The 14493-nt window shown below is 38.4% G+C and overlaps 1 protein-coding gene across 2 annotated transcripts in view; it reads left to right on the forward strand.

The window, feature by feature from the left end:
• Positions 1-14493, forward strand: part of LOC131157264 (U11/U12 small nuclear ribonucleoprotein 65 kDa protein) — a 59847-nt gene that overhangs the window by 22040 nt on the left and 23314 nt on the right. For both annotated transcript variants that reach the window (XM_058111266.1, XM_058111267.1), the window contains exons 8-11: positions 429-620; positions 736-906; positions 4997-5084; positions 13083-13141. In XM_058111266.1, the coding sequence (XP_057967249.1) occupies positions 429-620; positions 736-906; positions 4997-5084; positions 13083-13141 (510 nt within the window). The remainder of the gene's footprint in view (positions 1-428; positions 621-735; positions 907-4996; positions 5085-13082; positions 13142-14493) is intronic.

Raw genomic sequence — 14493 nt, forward strand, 5'->3', positions numbered from 1 at the left:
TATATTAACCACTTCATCTAAAAGCTTATAGGTTGTGGGCCAGCTATGTATATCAAGCTTTAACACTTCCTCGCATTTGCTGGTTGATTGCACTTGGAGAGATAAACAAACGATAATAACACTCATTTCAAGGACTAAGATTTTTTTTAACCTCCACAAAATAAACATGGGCAACAAGACTAGTCAGGACCTCTTGGCAACTATAGCTCTTATACCATGTTAGATTACCAGTTCACCTAAAAGCTTAAGCTTTTAGGTTGTGGACCAGCGATGCATATCTAGTTTTAACACTCCTCACACTTAATATGTCTTACATATTTATTAAATGGCAGTCCATGAGGTTTTTTCCATTTTTGCCTTTTATTTTTTCAATATTTGTTGAACAATTGTATTTGACTTTTAATTGTTCTTGGAAAAATGTTTTTTAGGAGCCTCATGAAAAAGCTTATACCGTTGGAGATCAAAGAATAGAAAATCGTGGTCGAAAGCGTGCCAGGCGAGAAGCTATTGTTGGCCCTGCAGTTGATAAAGATGTGGCTCATGAAGCTGTTGGTTTAAAACCCGCTACCCTGGTCCCAAAGGAGATCCCAATGATAAAAAAGAAGAACTCTGTGCTACAGGTGATACATGCACACACATATTTTGGTCTTCTAGAAATGAGAAAATGAGAAGTAGGATAAATTGTTCATTTTCAGTTTATTTTAAAAATATATTTGGATCCTAATCTGGTTGCAGTTCAAAATTGCCCCCAAAGACATCCAAAATGAACAGAAAGATGATAGTGTCATGAAAGAATTAGGAGAGCCAGCGAAGGAGTCCATAGATCTCAATACTTATGCAACTCCAGAAGAATTGAAGAATGGGAAGTTGCCTCCTGAGGAAATCTTATCTCTTCCAATGTTCAAGGTATCAGAATTCAACAGTTTTAATTGAAAACTGTATACATGGTAAAAACATTGAAAATCAAGATTCGAATTGTGAATTGAAATCCCAATTTCATGAATTGAGAATCAAGAATCAAATGAGATCTTGAGATTCCACGCAAAATTTGAAAAATTGATTCTAAATGACATTGCATTTATGCCCAACAACAAACTAGTAAAATAAGTTAGAATTTCTACAAATATGGATTGATCGTGTTGCATGGATTGGTGCATGCCTTTAAAGTATGTTTTGGAGGTTTTAATCCCACCATAAAGAATAAAGTATAGAGTCTATGGACATGCATATTACATTGGTACGATATAATATTAAAATTTAAAAGCTTAGGTGTCAAAACTAAAAAGCTCTGAGAGTTTAAGATACAACAAAAAAAATTAAGAGAAGATTCAAGAAAAAATTTAAAGGACTGAACTTTATGTTTATGGTTAAGTGTTACATTTTTAACAACAAAAAATCATGTGTATGCTTTCATTGAACATAAAGAAGGGGAGGAATGTAGAAAAAATAATCAAAAATTGAACCTGGTGTTTAGGGAAGGAATAAAAAAATAAATAATTAAATAAATTTCTGACCCCCTTGGGGATTCATCTTATGTGCTGCTGCTTCCATTGGAAGAATTGGAGGGTATTAGCATTTTTGAAGATGATGGTTTAGTTAAAGAGCAAAAGGTTGGTGATGGAATATTGCCGACCTGAGTTCAATAGATTTCTAGAAAGTATCTTCAAGCTCAGATTTGATTGGATAACTTGGGCCTCCAATTGTCTGATTGTGGAGGAAATGAAGTTCGTCTTGATGGTTGTAAATCTAAGGTGAAGAAGGGTCAGAGGGAATTAGCTTTAGTTGAAGTGTTCGGTGAATTATGATGGGAAGGGCTTAAAGAGGGGTATTCTTGGTTAAATTTAATATGTTCCTCTCTCTCTCTCTCTCTTAAATATCTTTTTGTTCCTTTATTTTATTTTCTGTTCTCTTTATCCTCACATTGATTGTATATTCTCTCTCTCCTAGTACATCTTCTTTCTGTATAAAAAAAAAGTGAACTTTGTGGTGTTTAACCAAAAAAAAGAAAAAAAAAAATCATATTTAATACATATGCTTTCTCTAACAACTAAAACACCAAGCTTTTTGGTATTATGGGAGAGAGCTGGGTATGCCCTTCTTCGGTGGAAGACTTGTTAGCCATTTCTTTCACAGGCTTTGGTAGAAGGAAGGATAGGGCAGCACTATGGAAGTGTGTTATTTTCGCAGTTTCATGGGGAATATGGATGGAGCGTAATGCTCAGATTTTATTTGGGAAAAAATTAAATTGGGTGCTGTTTGGAAAAAAATTCAGTACTTTGCCTCACTGTGTTGTGTTGGTTATAGAATTCTCAGAGGGGCAAGTTTTCAGGAGTTGCAAAGAGATTGGAGGAACACGCTGACTTGTTGATCTCATCTCCTTTGATGTTTTTAAATTTTAATTGTTTATTTCTGGTTTGTCTAGTATTTCCTGGGAGTTGTCTTATTCTCCCTCTTGCAAATTCTCTCTATTAATGAAATCTTCTTTTGTTATCCAAAAAACAAAAAAGAAAAAGAAAAAACTACTAAAGGAACAACAAAAGCAGATAAAAACATGAAGAAAACTAATAAAAAATTTATTTTTTTTTGAAAAAATAACCTTTGAATCTTGAGGAGGCAACAAGTTTGTCCTCCCTAGCCAACCAATTTTCTTCTCAATGGCTAAAGCTACCTGCAGAATCCAATACACTGGTTTTTTCATTTATTTTACCCTTGATGGCAGACTCAGAAGTGCAGAATGAGAAGGCCAACACACTCTTTTGTTATCTTGTGCATGACACAACTTAGGTAATTTATTGTGCAGAAAAAAAGGCTTAATAGGTTTTTGGCTGGGTTTTAAAGCAGTCAGGTCCGATTTCATCCGGGATGCAACTGAATAGAAGCGAATCATGCAATTCGATTCAATTCTGCGATCCAGCAAGTGAATTGTTTGATTCACCTACGATTCAGAGCATCCTGCATTAGCTCATGAGGTTCAAATTGATTGGAGCCTTACTGGATATGAACTGTACGAATCATATCAAGAATCATACAATTCTAACAAGAAGGATGTTTAGTAATTGAAACCTAATGAATTTGTTGGTTCAGGAGAAAATTATGTGAGGTTCATTTTTCATATGGCAATACTCTAGTCTTCAATTTTAAAGCATTAAATCACTTTTAAAGAAGATAACTTTTAAATTCAGAACCAGAAAATATTGTGACATTCAAGTGCATGGGATGCTAGTCTTATATATATATATATATACATTCATTAGAAAATGGCAGTGAAAGGATATTGTAAGAAAACTACATATGGACCTTAAAAGTAAGTTAATAAGATTTAAAGATAAAATGATAAAGAAGGTGGTTGGGGAGGATTGCTTCAGCGGAGAAGGCCATACAATGATTTATCTTTTGATTTATGCCTGCATTGCTATTGGAGTGGGGAGACTTGTTTGCTTTTTTTATTTTTTCGCCCTCTCGTTGTTCTTTTTCTTGGAGTATATAGAGAATTCATTTTGGGTGGTTTCATTTGGCTTGTCCACCTTTTTTTTTTTGGAGAGTTTGTTACTTAGTATCTTCATTGTTTATGGGCTTTGGGAAGACAAAAGGGAGGACGTCATGTGAAAGTGTTGTTTTTTGTTGCCATCCAACTCATTTGGTATGTTTGGTTTTGGTTGGGTGCAGTGCTAGAATTTTTGAGGGGCCTTCTACTCTCTGGTTTGTTTTAGGTGGGGCGCTCTTTCTAGCTTTGCTTTGGTGGTCTGTAGATGGCTTTTTTGAGGGAATGTCTCCATGAGAATGGAGAGATTTGCTCCATTAATCTTGTTCTGTTGTTTCATTTCAATATCTATTTTTTATTTCTTCCTGTTTGCTTGGAGAATGCATTGTCAACCTTTCTGTATCTTCACATTTTCTTTTCTCATTTCATTATTTTTATAAAAAAAAGACATATTATTAAGATGGGAGAGGAGGACAAGAAGTCTTTCTGAAAAAGCAAAAATGAAAACCAAGACCAGGAAAAGGGCAAGTGATCATTAAGAAAGGCCTTCTAATCTTGTTGTACATCAATTATTGCATTCTAGAAAACAAACAAAATGCAGGACACCATAGTGATGCCCAAAAAAGAATTTTACTCCACACAAAAGTAGGACACAAAACCCATTCCTTGAAAATTCTGAGTTATTGTTTCAGTCAAATGTGCTACACCACAACGAAAGTAGCACAGCTCCGAAGAAATAAATTCTTTGTTTGTAAAAAAAGAAGAAGTTGATGGAGCAGTAGAGCATAATGTAGACACTATGGAATATGTGTTTGTTTCTATTGATCAAAATATAATTGGAGATCCTTTTCATTGAATTTGAAATTTTATTCCTTGGGCTTGGTGTGATGGTCGTGCTTGTGAAATTTATAACGGGCTATGTCGAAATACATCTTTGCAAGGATGAGATTTTTGTTATTTTATTCATCATTCTTGGCATGGACTATTTAGGGCAGAAGACATTCACCTCCCTTGAGGTTTGCTAAAACAACCGAGACCTTCCCTGAGGTTTCAAAAATGCCACAGACCTCCTATGAGGTTTCAAAGATGTCAGAGACCTCCCCTTAGGTTTGCCAAAAAGACAAAAACCTTCCCTCGAAAAACTTATCTTTTTGTAAAATATGAGAAGAGGTTTGTGTCTTTTTGACCAACCTCAGGGGAGGTCCTTGGAATTCTTGAAACCTCAGGGGAGGCTAGTGTCTTTTGCCCTACTATTTATTGTGTTTAAGCAATGTCATGTCTGTTGTTGTATCAAAGAATTTAATATGTGCATGGAGCTATTTCTGTGATGTTGGCTGCTGAGTTGGTTGAGCCAATACTAATGATCATCATCTTGATGTCATTAGTTTGAAATGATGCAAGACTGATAATTTCAAGATTCATATTGCCAAAAAAAAAAAAAAAAAAAAAAAAAAACTTTTTTTTGGTATGCATGCATGTCAGATAATTATTATGAAGCTTTCTTGGATTCTGCAGAATTACACAGCTGGGAATCCTGCTTCTGTCTTGTACGTAAAAAACTTGGCAAAAGATGTCGTAGCTGATGACTTTTACTTCCTATTTGGTGAGCCCAAAAACTGTGATGATTGTGCAACAACTTCTTGACTTTTCTCTCAATTACATTTTTTTTCTTTTTCTTTTCTTAAAAAAAAAGAGAGGATTTTAGCAAGTGAGAAAGAATCAAAAAGTGGAGGATGAGAAATATGTCAACAAAAACCAAAAACTATATATATATATGTGTGTGTGTGTGTGTGTGTGTGTTTGTGTGTGCGTACATATATTTTATAACAAAAGAAGAGATTTCATTGATAAGGGAAGAATTTACAAAAAGGAGAAAAATACTTCCCCCCATCAAAATTCTGGAATAATCCATAATTTTCTTTTGATAACAAAAGAAAATTATGGATTATTCCAGAATTTTGATGGGGGAAGTATTTTTCTATAGGAATGTACAAACATGAGAATAAGGCATTTCCTTTCAAAACTCTAGAAACAACCTGAAATAATCAGCATGCCCTATCAATTCAACAAGGAAAGCCAGTCATGCTGACTATCCAAAAAGCTCATCCCTGTGAATTTCCCATTACCCATACACCAAAGAGAAGCCAAACGGTGAATCTTTTCTCTTACCAGCAAAAATGACAACTTCTTCCCTGAAAAAAATTCATGTGTTTGGTTCCACCCCAAACCCCAATATACAGAAAAGAGGGAACAATTCTGTAACTCCTTACCCTCTTTTTCCTGCCAAAACCAACAAAATGAATTGCCCCTCCATTGTCTTTGAACAAACCCAGCAATCCCCAAAACAATTAAATAGCTTGTTTGAAATCCGCCGGGCGAAATCACATTGTAAGAAAAGATGCGGAGCAGTATCAGAGCAATTAAAATAAAGCACACATAGGTCTGGAGAGAGAGCCTTTAATGTTCTTTTGATCTGTAACAAGTTATTGGTGTTGATCCTATTAAAGCACAATCAGCCAGAGAAAAGCTTTGATTTTAGGGGGAACTTGGCCTTCCAGATAGTTTAAAAGACAGAGAGAAAAACCAGAGCTAGTCAAGAACTCACAAAAGATTTGCAGGAATAAAGCCCTGGGGGATCCAAAGAGCAAGAACGGCTAGCAGCTTCCAATGAGACTCAACTATTCAACAAGATTAACAAGGAGGATAACTTCTCCATCTGCCTGTCAGTCAAGGGTCTCCTAAAGTCATTCAAGGGTCTCCTATAGTGAGAATCCCAAGAAGGTAAAGGACCACCCGACTCCACAATGAAATAATAAATAGATCCATACTGTCCTGAGCTCAAATGAAATAGGTGAGGAAAAGAGGTGGGCAAGAAAACATTCCCTAACAATAGATCTTTCCAAAAGCGAATATTGCAACCCCTACCCAATAAAAATTTAGTTTGCGGAACAAAGAGGGAATAAATCTAAGAGATGGATTTCCATAGACTTTTTGAAGAACATGAGTCGAATTGGTATCCCACCCATTCATATCAAGTCCATTACTTTTTATAACTTTATGCCACAGGGAGGAGACCTCTAAAGGGAACCGCCAAAGCCATTTGGCCAAGAGAACTGTGTTTTTAGACACCAAATTACCAAGACCAAAGCTGCCCTACCGTTTAGGCCTACAGACCACCTCCCAGCTCACCAAATGACCCCTAACACCCCACATCCCTGACCGAAGGAAACTGGAATAATCCGAAAAAAAAACAAACAAAAAAAAAAAAAATCAGAGCAGAAGATTCCTCCATTCTCACTGAACCTCTGAAAAGCTAATTCCCTTAAAGCAACTGAAACCAACACAACGTAGAGAGGCCAAGTTAAGAAACTTCTCCCACACTAGCTGCCAATTGAATTTTCTCCCTGAAAAAATCCATGCATTATGCTCCGACCATAATCCCCACAACACTGCAAAAATACCACATTTCCAGAGTGCAACCTTCTCCTTCCTTTTACTAAACCCCTCAAAAGAAATAGAAAACAATTCCTCCACCGACACTGGGCAGACCCAAGATTCTCCATCACGCCAATTAAATTTTTCTTGATTCTCCAAGCATAATCAGAGTGTAAAATTAGATGAGGTGCTATTGCAGAATTCAAATAACATAGCACGCAAACGTTTAGAGATAACGCCTTCAAAGGTCCTGATCGGCAACAGATTATTAGTATTGATTTTATTAAGCACAATCAATCAAATGAAAGCCTTGATTTTTTGGGGAGCTTTCGCCTTCCAAATAAATGAATATAGGGGAAAGCAAGAGCAGTAACGGGTCCAAAACTCAAACCTAAATGATCCAATACCCAAGACTGAGTATCCATAGCTGAAGAAAGATGACAATTGTTCAATAATGACAACAAGGACAGAAGTTCCAGCAGCTCTCTGTTGTTAAAAAATCTTCTAAAATCAATGTTCAAAGAAACTAGAGGGCTGCCTAAGTCAACCACAAAGAAACAAATCATACTATCTTGCCCTGAGCTTAAATGAAAGAGGCGAGGAAAAGATGTGGCTAGAACATCATCCCCCAATCATGGATCTTTCCAAAATCGAATCCGAGAACCCTCCCCACTACAAATTTAATGTGAGGAGTAAACAAGGGATAAATTTGGGAAATAGCCATGGGCCCTCCAATGAATATTGCAAACTAACATTGGTAACCCACCCATTCTCACCTAAACCATACTTCTAATCACTTTGTGCCAAAGGGAGCGATCTTCTAGGGAAAAAACCATAACCACTTAGTTAAAAGGGCAATGTTTCCAAGACCTATCCCTCCCTCCAATTTAGACCTACAAACCTTTGTACACCTTACTAAACGATCCCTAAAACCTCTGTATCCCTCATGATTTTCTCACTCTTCTTAGCAATCCCCACTAGAATCCTACAAATAGACAAATAATATAACGGCAGACTAGATAAGTAAAGACTGAATATGGGTGATTCCACCCCCTAAGGGAAAAAATGCCCCCTTCTAACCGTTGAGCCTTTTAGTCACTCTCTCCACTATTGGATTCCTAAACTTAGCATATCTAGGATTGCCCCTCAAAAGGACCCCTCAATAAGTCAAAGCTACTCCAAAAGACCACACCCACAACAGAAGACCGCTCCCTAACTCGTTCAATAGAGAATTAATATTTGCTTTCCCCATACTTATTTTAAGCCCCGGTATTCTCTCAAAGACTTTGAGGATATCCATAACATTGCTGAAAGAAGGTTATGATCCTATAAAAAGAAAATAGTATCATCCGCAAGCTGAAGATGAGAGACCACCACTCCCTCTCTCCCCACTTCCAACCCTTTCACCATCCCCCTATCCACAACCTTATCCACCATTCTACTTAACAAATTGGCTACTAAAATGAATAGAAAAGGGGAAAGTGGATCACCTTGTATAATACCTCTCAAAGCCCTAAACTAGGACTTAGGTTCCCCATTCACTATAGAACCACATATCAGTCAAATAAACCCCTAACCACTTGCGCCAATGCTCACCAAAACCCTTCCTCACAAAAATTTTATTCAAAAAACTCCAACTCACTCTACCATATGCCTTCTTAAAACCCAATTTAAAGATGAAACCCATCTTCTTCCTCCTATGAATATCCTCATCCACCTCATTAGCCACCAAAAAATAGCATCTACTATTTGTCTTCCCCCCACAAAGGCACTTTGTGTTGTAGAAATATACTTGTCCAACACTGCACTTAGCCTATTAGCTAAAACTTTTGTGATGATCTTATAAACACTAGAAACTAGACTAATGGGTCTGAGGTCCTTTACCTTAGTGGATCTTGCTCAAACTCCCGTCCCCATAAAATTCAACAAAAACTTTAAACAATTCATCTTTAATAATATTCTAGTAGTCTTGAAAGAAAGCTAAATTAAAAGTTCTCTCTAACCTAGCATCTGATCACTAGAAATGGGAATCCACTCTAACCCCTCAACCATCAGTCTCCAAGTCGCCTCCTTAGAATAGAGATTTTCAAAGAAATTAGGGATCTTAGAAGCAATCCTATTAGGATTGTTAATAATTTTTGCTCCCCCACATCCATCTCCTTAATCAAAATTTTCCTCATCTTTCCATTATCAAGCCTATGGAAGAAGACAGTATTACAATCACCTTCTCTTATCCATTTGAATTTAGTTCTTTGCCACCAGATTCTCATTTCCTTAAAAATAACCTCTTCCGGCTCATTCTTTAGAGAGACCCTTCTATCATCCTCACTCTCCAAGAGGTTAGTCTCCTCGTCCTTTCCATGCAAAGATTCCAACTCACCTAGGATTCTGGATTTTCTAACGCGACATCACCAAACACCTACTTATTCCGAGGTTTCAGCTTCTCCATAAGTTGTTTCAACTTCTTCACCTTCCTAACCCTTTCCTAAGTCCTCTCCCCTATGAGATACTCAATAATGGCTTAAAAGAAGCATTGTCAACCACACATTCTCAAGCCTAAAAGGATTGGGACCCCTAGGTACCTACTTGATTCTAGCACAATGGGGAAATGATCAAAACAAGGTCTTGGAAGAATAGCCTGAGAGACATTAGAGGATTCATCTTCCCAATCACTACAAACATGAACCTATCCAATCTACCAGCCACTGCCCTAGCACCCCCCGACTTTGACCAAGTATAGATAGCATTGCTTAAAGGCAGATCTCTTAGACTACACTCCCTGATATGTTGCATAATGGTAGTAACTGCAACACCCCCCCCCCCCCCCCCCCCCCCCCCCCCCCCCCCCCCCCCCCCCCCCCCCCCCCCCCCCCCCCCCCCCCAAAAAAAAAAACAAAGAAAAAAGAACACTTCTTCCCTGGAAATCTCATTGCATTAAATCCCCAACCACTACCACTAGGTGGACCATACACTAAGTAAACCCACCATTGACCCCTCCCCTTCACTTCGACAAGAACAGAAGAGGAAGAGAAGCCCACTAAATTATCCACTTCAGAAATTGACCGAGAGTCCCATATGATAAGAACACCACCTGAAGCATCTCGAGATGGTAAGAAGTCCCACTCCCTACATCAACCACCCCAAATACTTCTATTGATCCCTCAATCAATCATCTCCTACTTAGTTTCCTAAATCATGACAATGTTCGGGAGTACTTGGACAAAACTTCCTTGATTAGACTCCTCTTCCTAACTCCCTTTAAACTTCTCACATTCCAGCTGATAATCTTCATAACTTAACACACTCATCACCCTTCCCAAGCCCCTTACCACCCTTATAATTAATAGAAGAGACCAAAATTTTTATTTCTTTATGAACTTTCATTGTCTCTCTCATATGTCTTAATGCTCAGTCCCAACCTCACCTCCTTACCTAAGGGATCCACTAGTCTCAGGCCTAAATCTTCTAGGGATTTTTTTGTGAGTCATTTAAGTTTTTGTCACCTTCCTTGTAGCTAAATCCACAGCCCTCTCCCCTACAAGGAACCTTCCTTTGGCATAAAGTTTAAGAAACATGAAAAGTTTGAGAGGGAAGGGGCCATTATTAGTTTCAGAGGAACATGGATCCCCTGAAGAAGCATCTATCTTTTCAATATGGCACCCCCCCCCCCCCCCCAATCCAAGGAAAGAGGATTCAAATAATCAACAGGGTTGGAAGGGAAAGAACCCTTTTCATTGAAGGCAATCAAATGGTCTGAAAAGTGATTGACAAAATCTTTACCTTCCTGTGTACACTCAGGATTCCAATGTTGACATTCTAGCTCCATTTGCTGAGAGGTGTTACTGCTGAGTTCACTCTGTCTCGAGCCATTCAAATCTGCATTTCCATACTCTCCTTCAAATAGTTGAAATAAAATGCTCTCCTCTGCATGATCAAACTCGGCTCTTAACTGATCAACTAATAGTTCCTTCTCAGATTCGCAAATGATGCTCATATCATCCTTCTCGCCATACAAAGAATCAAATTCTGTTTCCTCTTCGATATTAGGCTTCTGATTCTCCTTTGAATGTGATTTGTCAGGAGAAGATTGAAAATTCAAATTAAGATTGGGTTCCTGCTAGCCAGTCTGAGAGTTTCTGACTGAATCTGGGTTTTTCTCCCTACTATGAGAAGTACCAACAATATCTGAGCAATTCCCATTTATCCTGCCTACCCTATTGTTGGCTGCATCCTTCTGCCTGGCATTACAGATAAGCCCATTGAGACCCTGATTGCCTTTCTCTTCGCTCTCAGTTTTGATGAACTTCATTTTGTCAACTGACGCACACCTGCCAGCCTCATAAGGGGGGAAGAACCTCTTTTTATAGACCCACGTTAATTTTGATTTTTTAAGCCCATCTGACTTGGGTGTCAAAACATCAGGCCCACTCATTTCCAGCCCTTTAAACCCATTCTAATATTAGATTTGAAAAATCCCGCACAGCTTTTGGACTTTGTGATTCCCTTCCTTGGTCTCCTTCTTCGCTGGAGCAGCCCTGACTATGTCGGTGAAACGGGGGCTTGCCGGAGGTTCACCTTGCTTCCTGTCTGTTTCCCCTTCTCTTTTGTATGTTCTGTGATCCACAGCCTAGGCATCTTAGTCTCCCCTCGAAACTACTTGCTTCGGTCTTGCTAATCTTCAACAATTCCAGAAGAGCTATAAAAAAGGACTTACATCTCATAGGCTTTTCCCCATCTGGAATTCTAATGTTTGACCACCTCCCTCTACTAATGTTCTTTAGCAGGAGACAATTACCCCTCTCGTCCAAAAGAGGCCTTAAGCTGATTCCCCCTCCTTTCTCTGAAATGGATTGAACTCCTCTGCCCACCTCTACCCCTCCCAGCCCTTCGCATAGAATGCTCAGCACCTTTGTCACCCAGATAAAGTCTTCTTTCTTTAGCACAATGAGGGAAATATGCCACCCAGCATATTCAGTGATACGAAATGTCGAAGAGTCTGTCTGAATCACGCTGAATTCCTTCCTATGAATTTTAACATAGGAAAATTCTACCTTCTCTGAACCTCAGGCTTGATTTTGACTAATAACTGTGAAAGAAGAAAAGGGGCTCTGGTGTGAGGCGAGAAGGATGCGGGCATTGACTGAGGCTAAGTAATTAAAAAGATCTGGTGTCATTCGAGGGGATTCATGTGGGAGAGGAAAAAACTCTGGAAGTGACCGAGAAGTGCTGATGTCAATTAAATCGAGGTCGTCAATGTCTGAAGCAAACTAGAGAACAAGGGGAATCAATATTCTATCTTGATGACTGATTGAGTGGCAAGGAGCACTGGTGGAGAGTTATCAGTGAAAGACATGAAATTTTTGCTGGGCGATAGATGACTCACTGAAGGAATAGGCAAGAAAGGAGGTTGTTGAGGTTCAGCATTAGTGACTGAACGGTGTAGTGATGAAAACAGACAAAAACTATGACACAAACAAGGTGGAAATTAGTAAACCAAAGCTCTCCGGCCGTGGTGAATATGAGTTAGTGGAATTCCTGCAAAATCACAAACCTTTGAATTCCAAAGTGAGGCAAAAAAATGTTGCATGAATGTTTGCTATTATAAGGGAAAAAAAGGCCAAAGACACTGACCTCCCCTGAGGTTTACTAAAAAGACATTGATTTCCTCTGAGCTTCCAACTAAACATCGCTTGAAGTTTAGCAAAAGGAAGTGAGCCTCCGCTAAGGTTTCAAAAATCCCTCACCCCTACTTGACATTTGATTTTTTGGACACTTATACATCTCCTTGAGCTTGTCTTTTTATTAAATGTTAGGGGATGTCAGCATCTTTTATTTTGCAACCCTTAGGGAAGGTCCATGGAATTTATGAAACCTTGGGGGATGTTTGCATCTTTTTTACTAAATTTCAGAGAAGATCTCTAAAATTTTTGAAACCTCAAGAGGTTTGGGTCTTTTGCCAAACATCAAGGGTACCCCCCCCCCCTCTGGGGCCAAAAAAAATAATGATAATTGATAAATGCTGGATGAGTGTATTCCTAAGAAATTATTGTTACTATAAATTTTCTTATGGCTTCAATAAAACCTTAATGTTGAAGTGCCGCTTGCTGTGTGTGAATATTTTTTATAAAGTCAAATTTGGTTATTTTTTCTTTCTTATGTGCTTTAGGGTCATTATTTGGAAGTGCAGATGCAGCTAAATCTGGTCTTAGTGTGAAGTTAATGCAGGTAAGACCCATTAATGGTCGTTCTATATCAATCCCTTTTTATATATTTGTGTGTATGTTTCTTTTATTAACTTCAAATTTTAAATTTACATTTGGACAGTAGCTTTTGTAATTGATCTCTCAGGCATAAAACCAAACTGATTTTGGAAACCCTTGTTCTAACCTCAGTTTTTGTTCACTTACTTTTTTGATAAGAAGTATTTTAGATAGGGAGAAAGAAGGTACAACATGCAGGGACAAGGAGTCCACTAAAAAAAAAACAGAAAAGAGAAAAGAAAAAAGCAGAAAAAAAAACCAAAAAATCAAAGATCACTCCATGAAGCTAGATAAAATTAACCAAAAAAAATCCCCTTTCATACCCTGTCCATCATAATTTTAAAAAATACACTCCCTCCAAACCTTCCAACGGGGTAGGATGAACATAAGTTAAATCCCCTACTTCATTGAAAGAATAAAAAATGTACCCATATTGTTTTCGAATCCAAAACCACCCCCCCTCCCCCCAAAAAAAAAAGGCCCACTGCCAAATTCACTCAAATCACTTTCTGAATCTGAAAAATCCCCCCATTTCTTAACCTCCTCATCTTTCCTTTCACCATTGCTACACCCAACCTCCTCCTTTGCAAAAGAGTCTTCCACATGCTTAGTTCTCCTCTAGAGTCTCTCCTTAGAACTTTATCCTTGGGGAACTGGAATTTTCTCCCTTCTTATCTAACACCTTCCTCATCTCATCACCCACACGAGCTGCCTTCCAACGAGCATACACCTTACTACCCTCAAATCTGTCGAACTTCGTAGAAAAGATATCATCAATCTCCCCCATATTTGCTCCGGGTTTTTTTACATCTAACCTCCCCATTTTTTGAATTCTCTTCAAGGCTGGTTACATTTTTAATACCACAGTCTAATTCTAGCACCAAGCTATTATATTTTGGGTGTGTTCCAGAGTTTGATCAGCCCAATTCAAAGTTTAGAGTGCTGGAAGCTGAGTGTGAAGTCTAACCTCTTCCTTCCCATTGCTCATTTCCTGAGCTCTAAAGACTGAAGTCTGGTCCTTCCCATTCTTGAAATCTGGCACTGGCACTGACTTATCTGATTCCTCGTTTCCCCATCCAGCATCCTGTCCTCTGCCATTTTCCTTCTGAATAGAGCTCAAGGAATGAGGAGCCCCCTTAGACTCCTCATTGGAGCCAAACTCAGATAAAGCCAAATGTTGGGCTTGTTCAAGTAAATGGCCCAGTTTATATAAAAAAGAATTCCCTTCTCATCAATTAGTTGGGCCAGATCCAAGACTAGAAAGATACCTCCCTGCCTTTGCCTCTTCACATCCTCCCCTTTAAGTGCAGCCCTTGC

This window comes from Malania oleifera, chromosome 6 (genome assembly GCF_029873635.1).
Source record: "Malania oleifera isolate guangnan ecotype guangnan chromosome 6, ASM2987363v1, whole genome shotgun sequence".
Lineage (NCBI taxonomy): Eukaryota > Viridiplantae > Streptophyta > Magnoliopsida > Santalales > Ximeniaceae > Malania > Malania oleifera.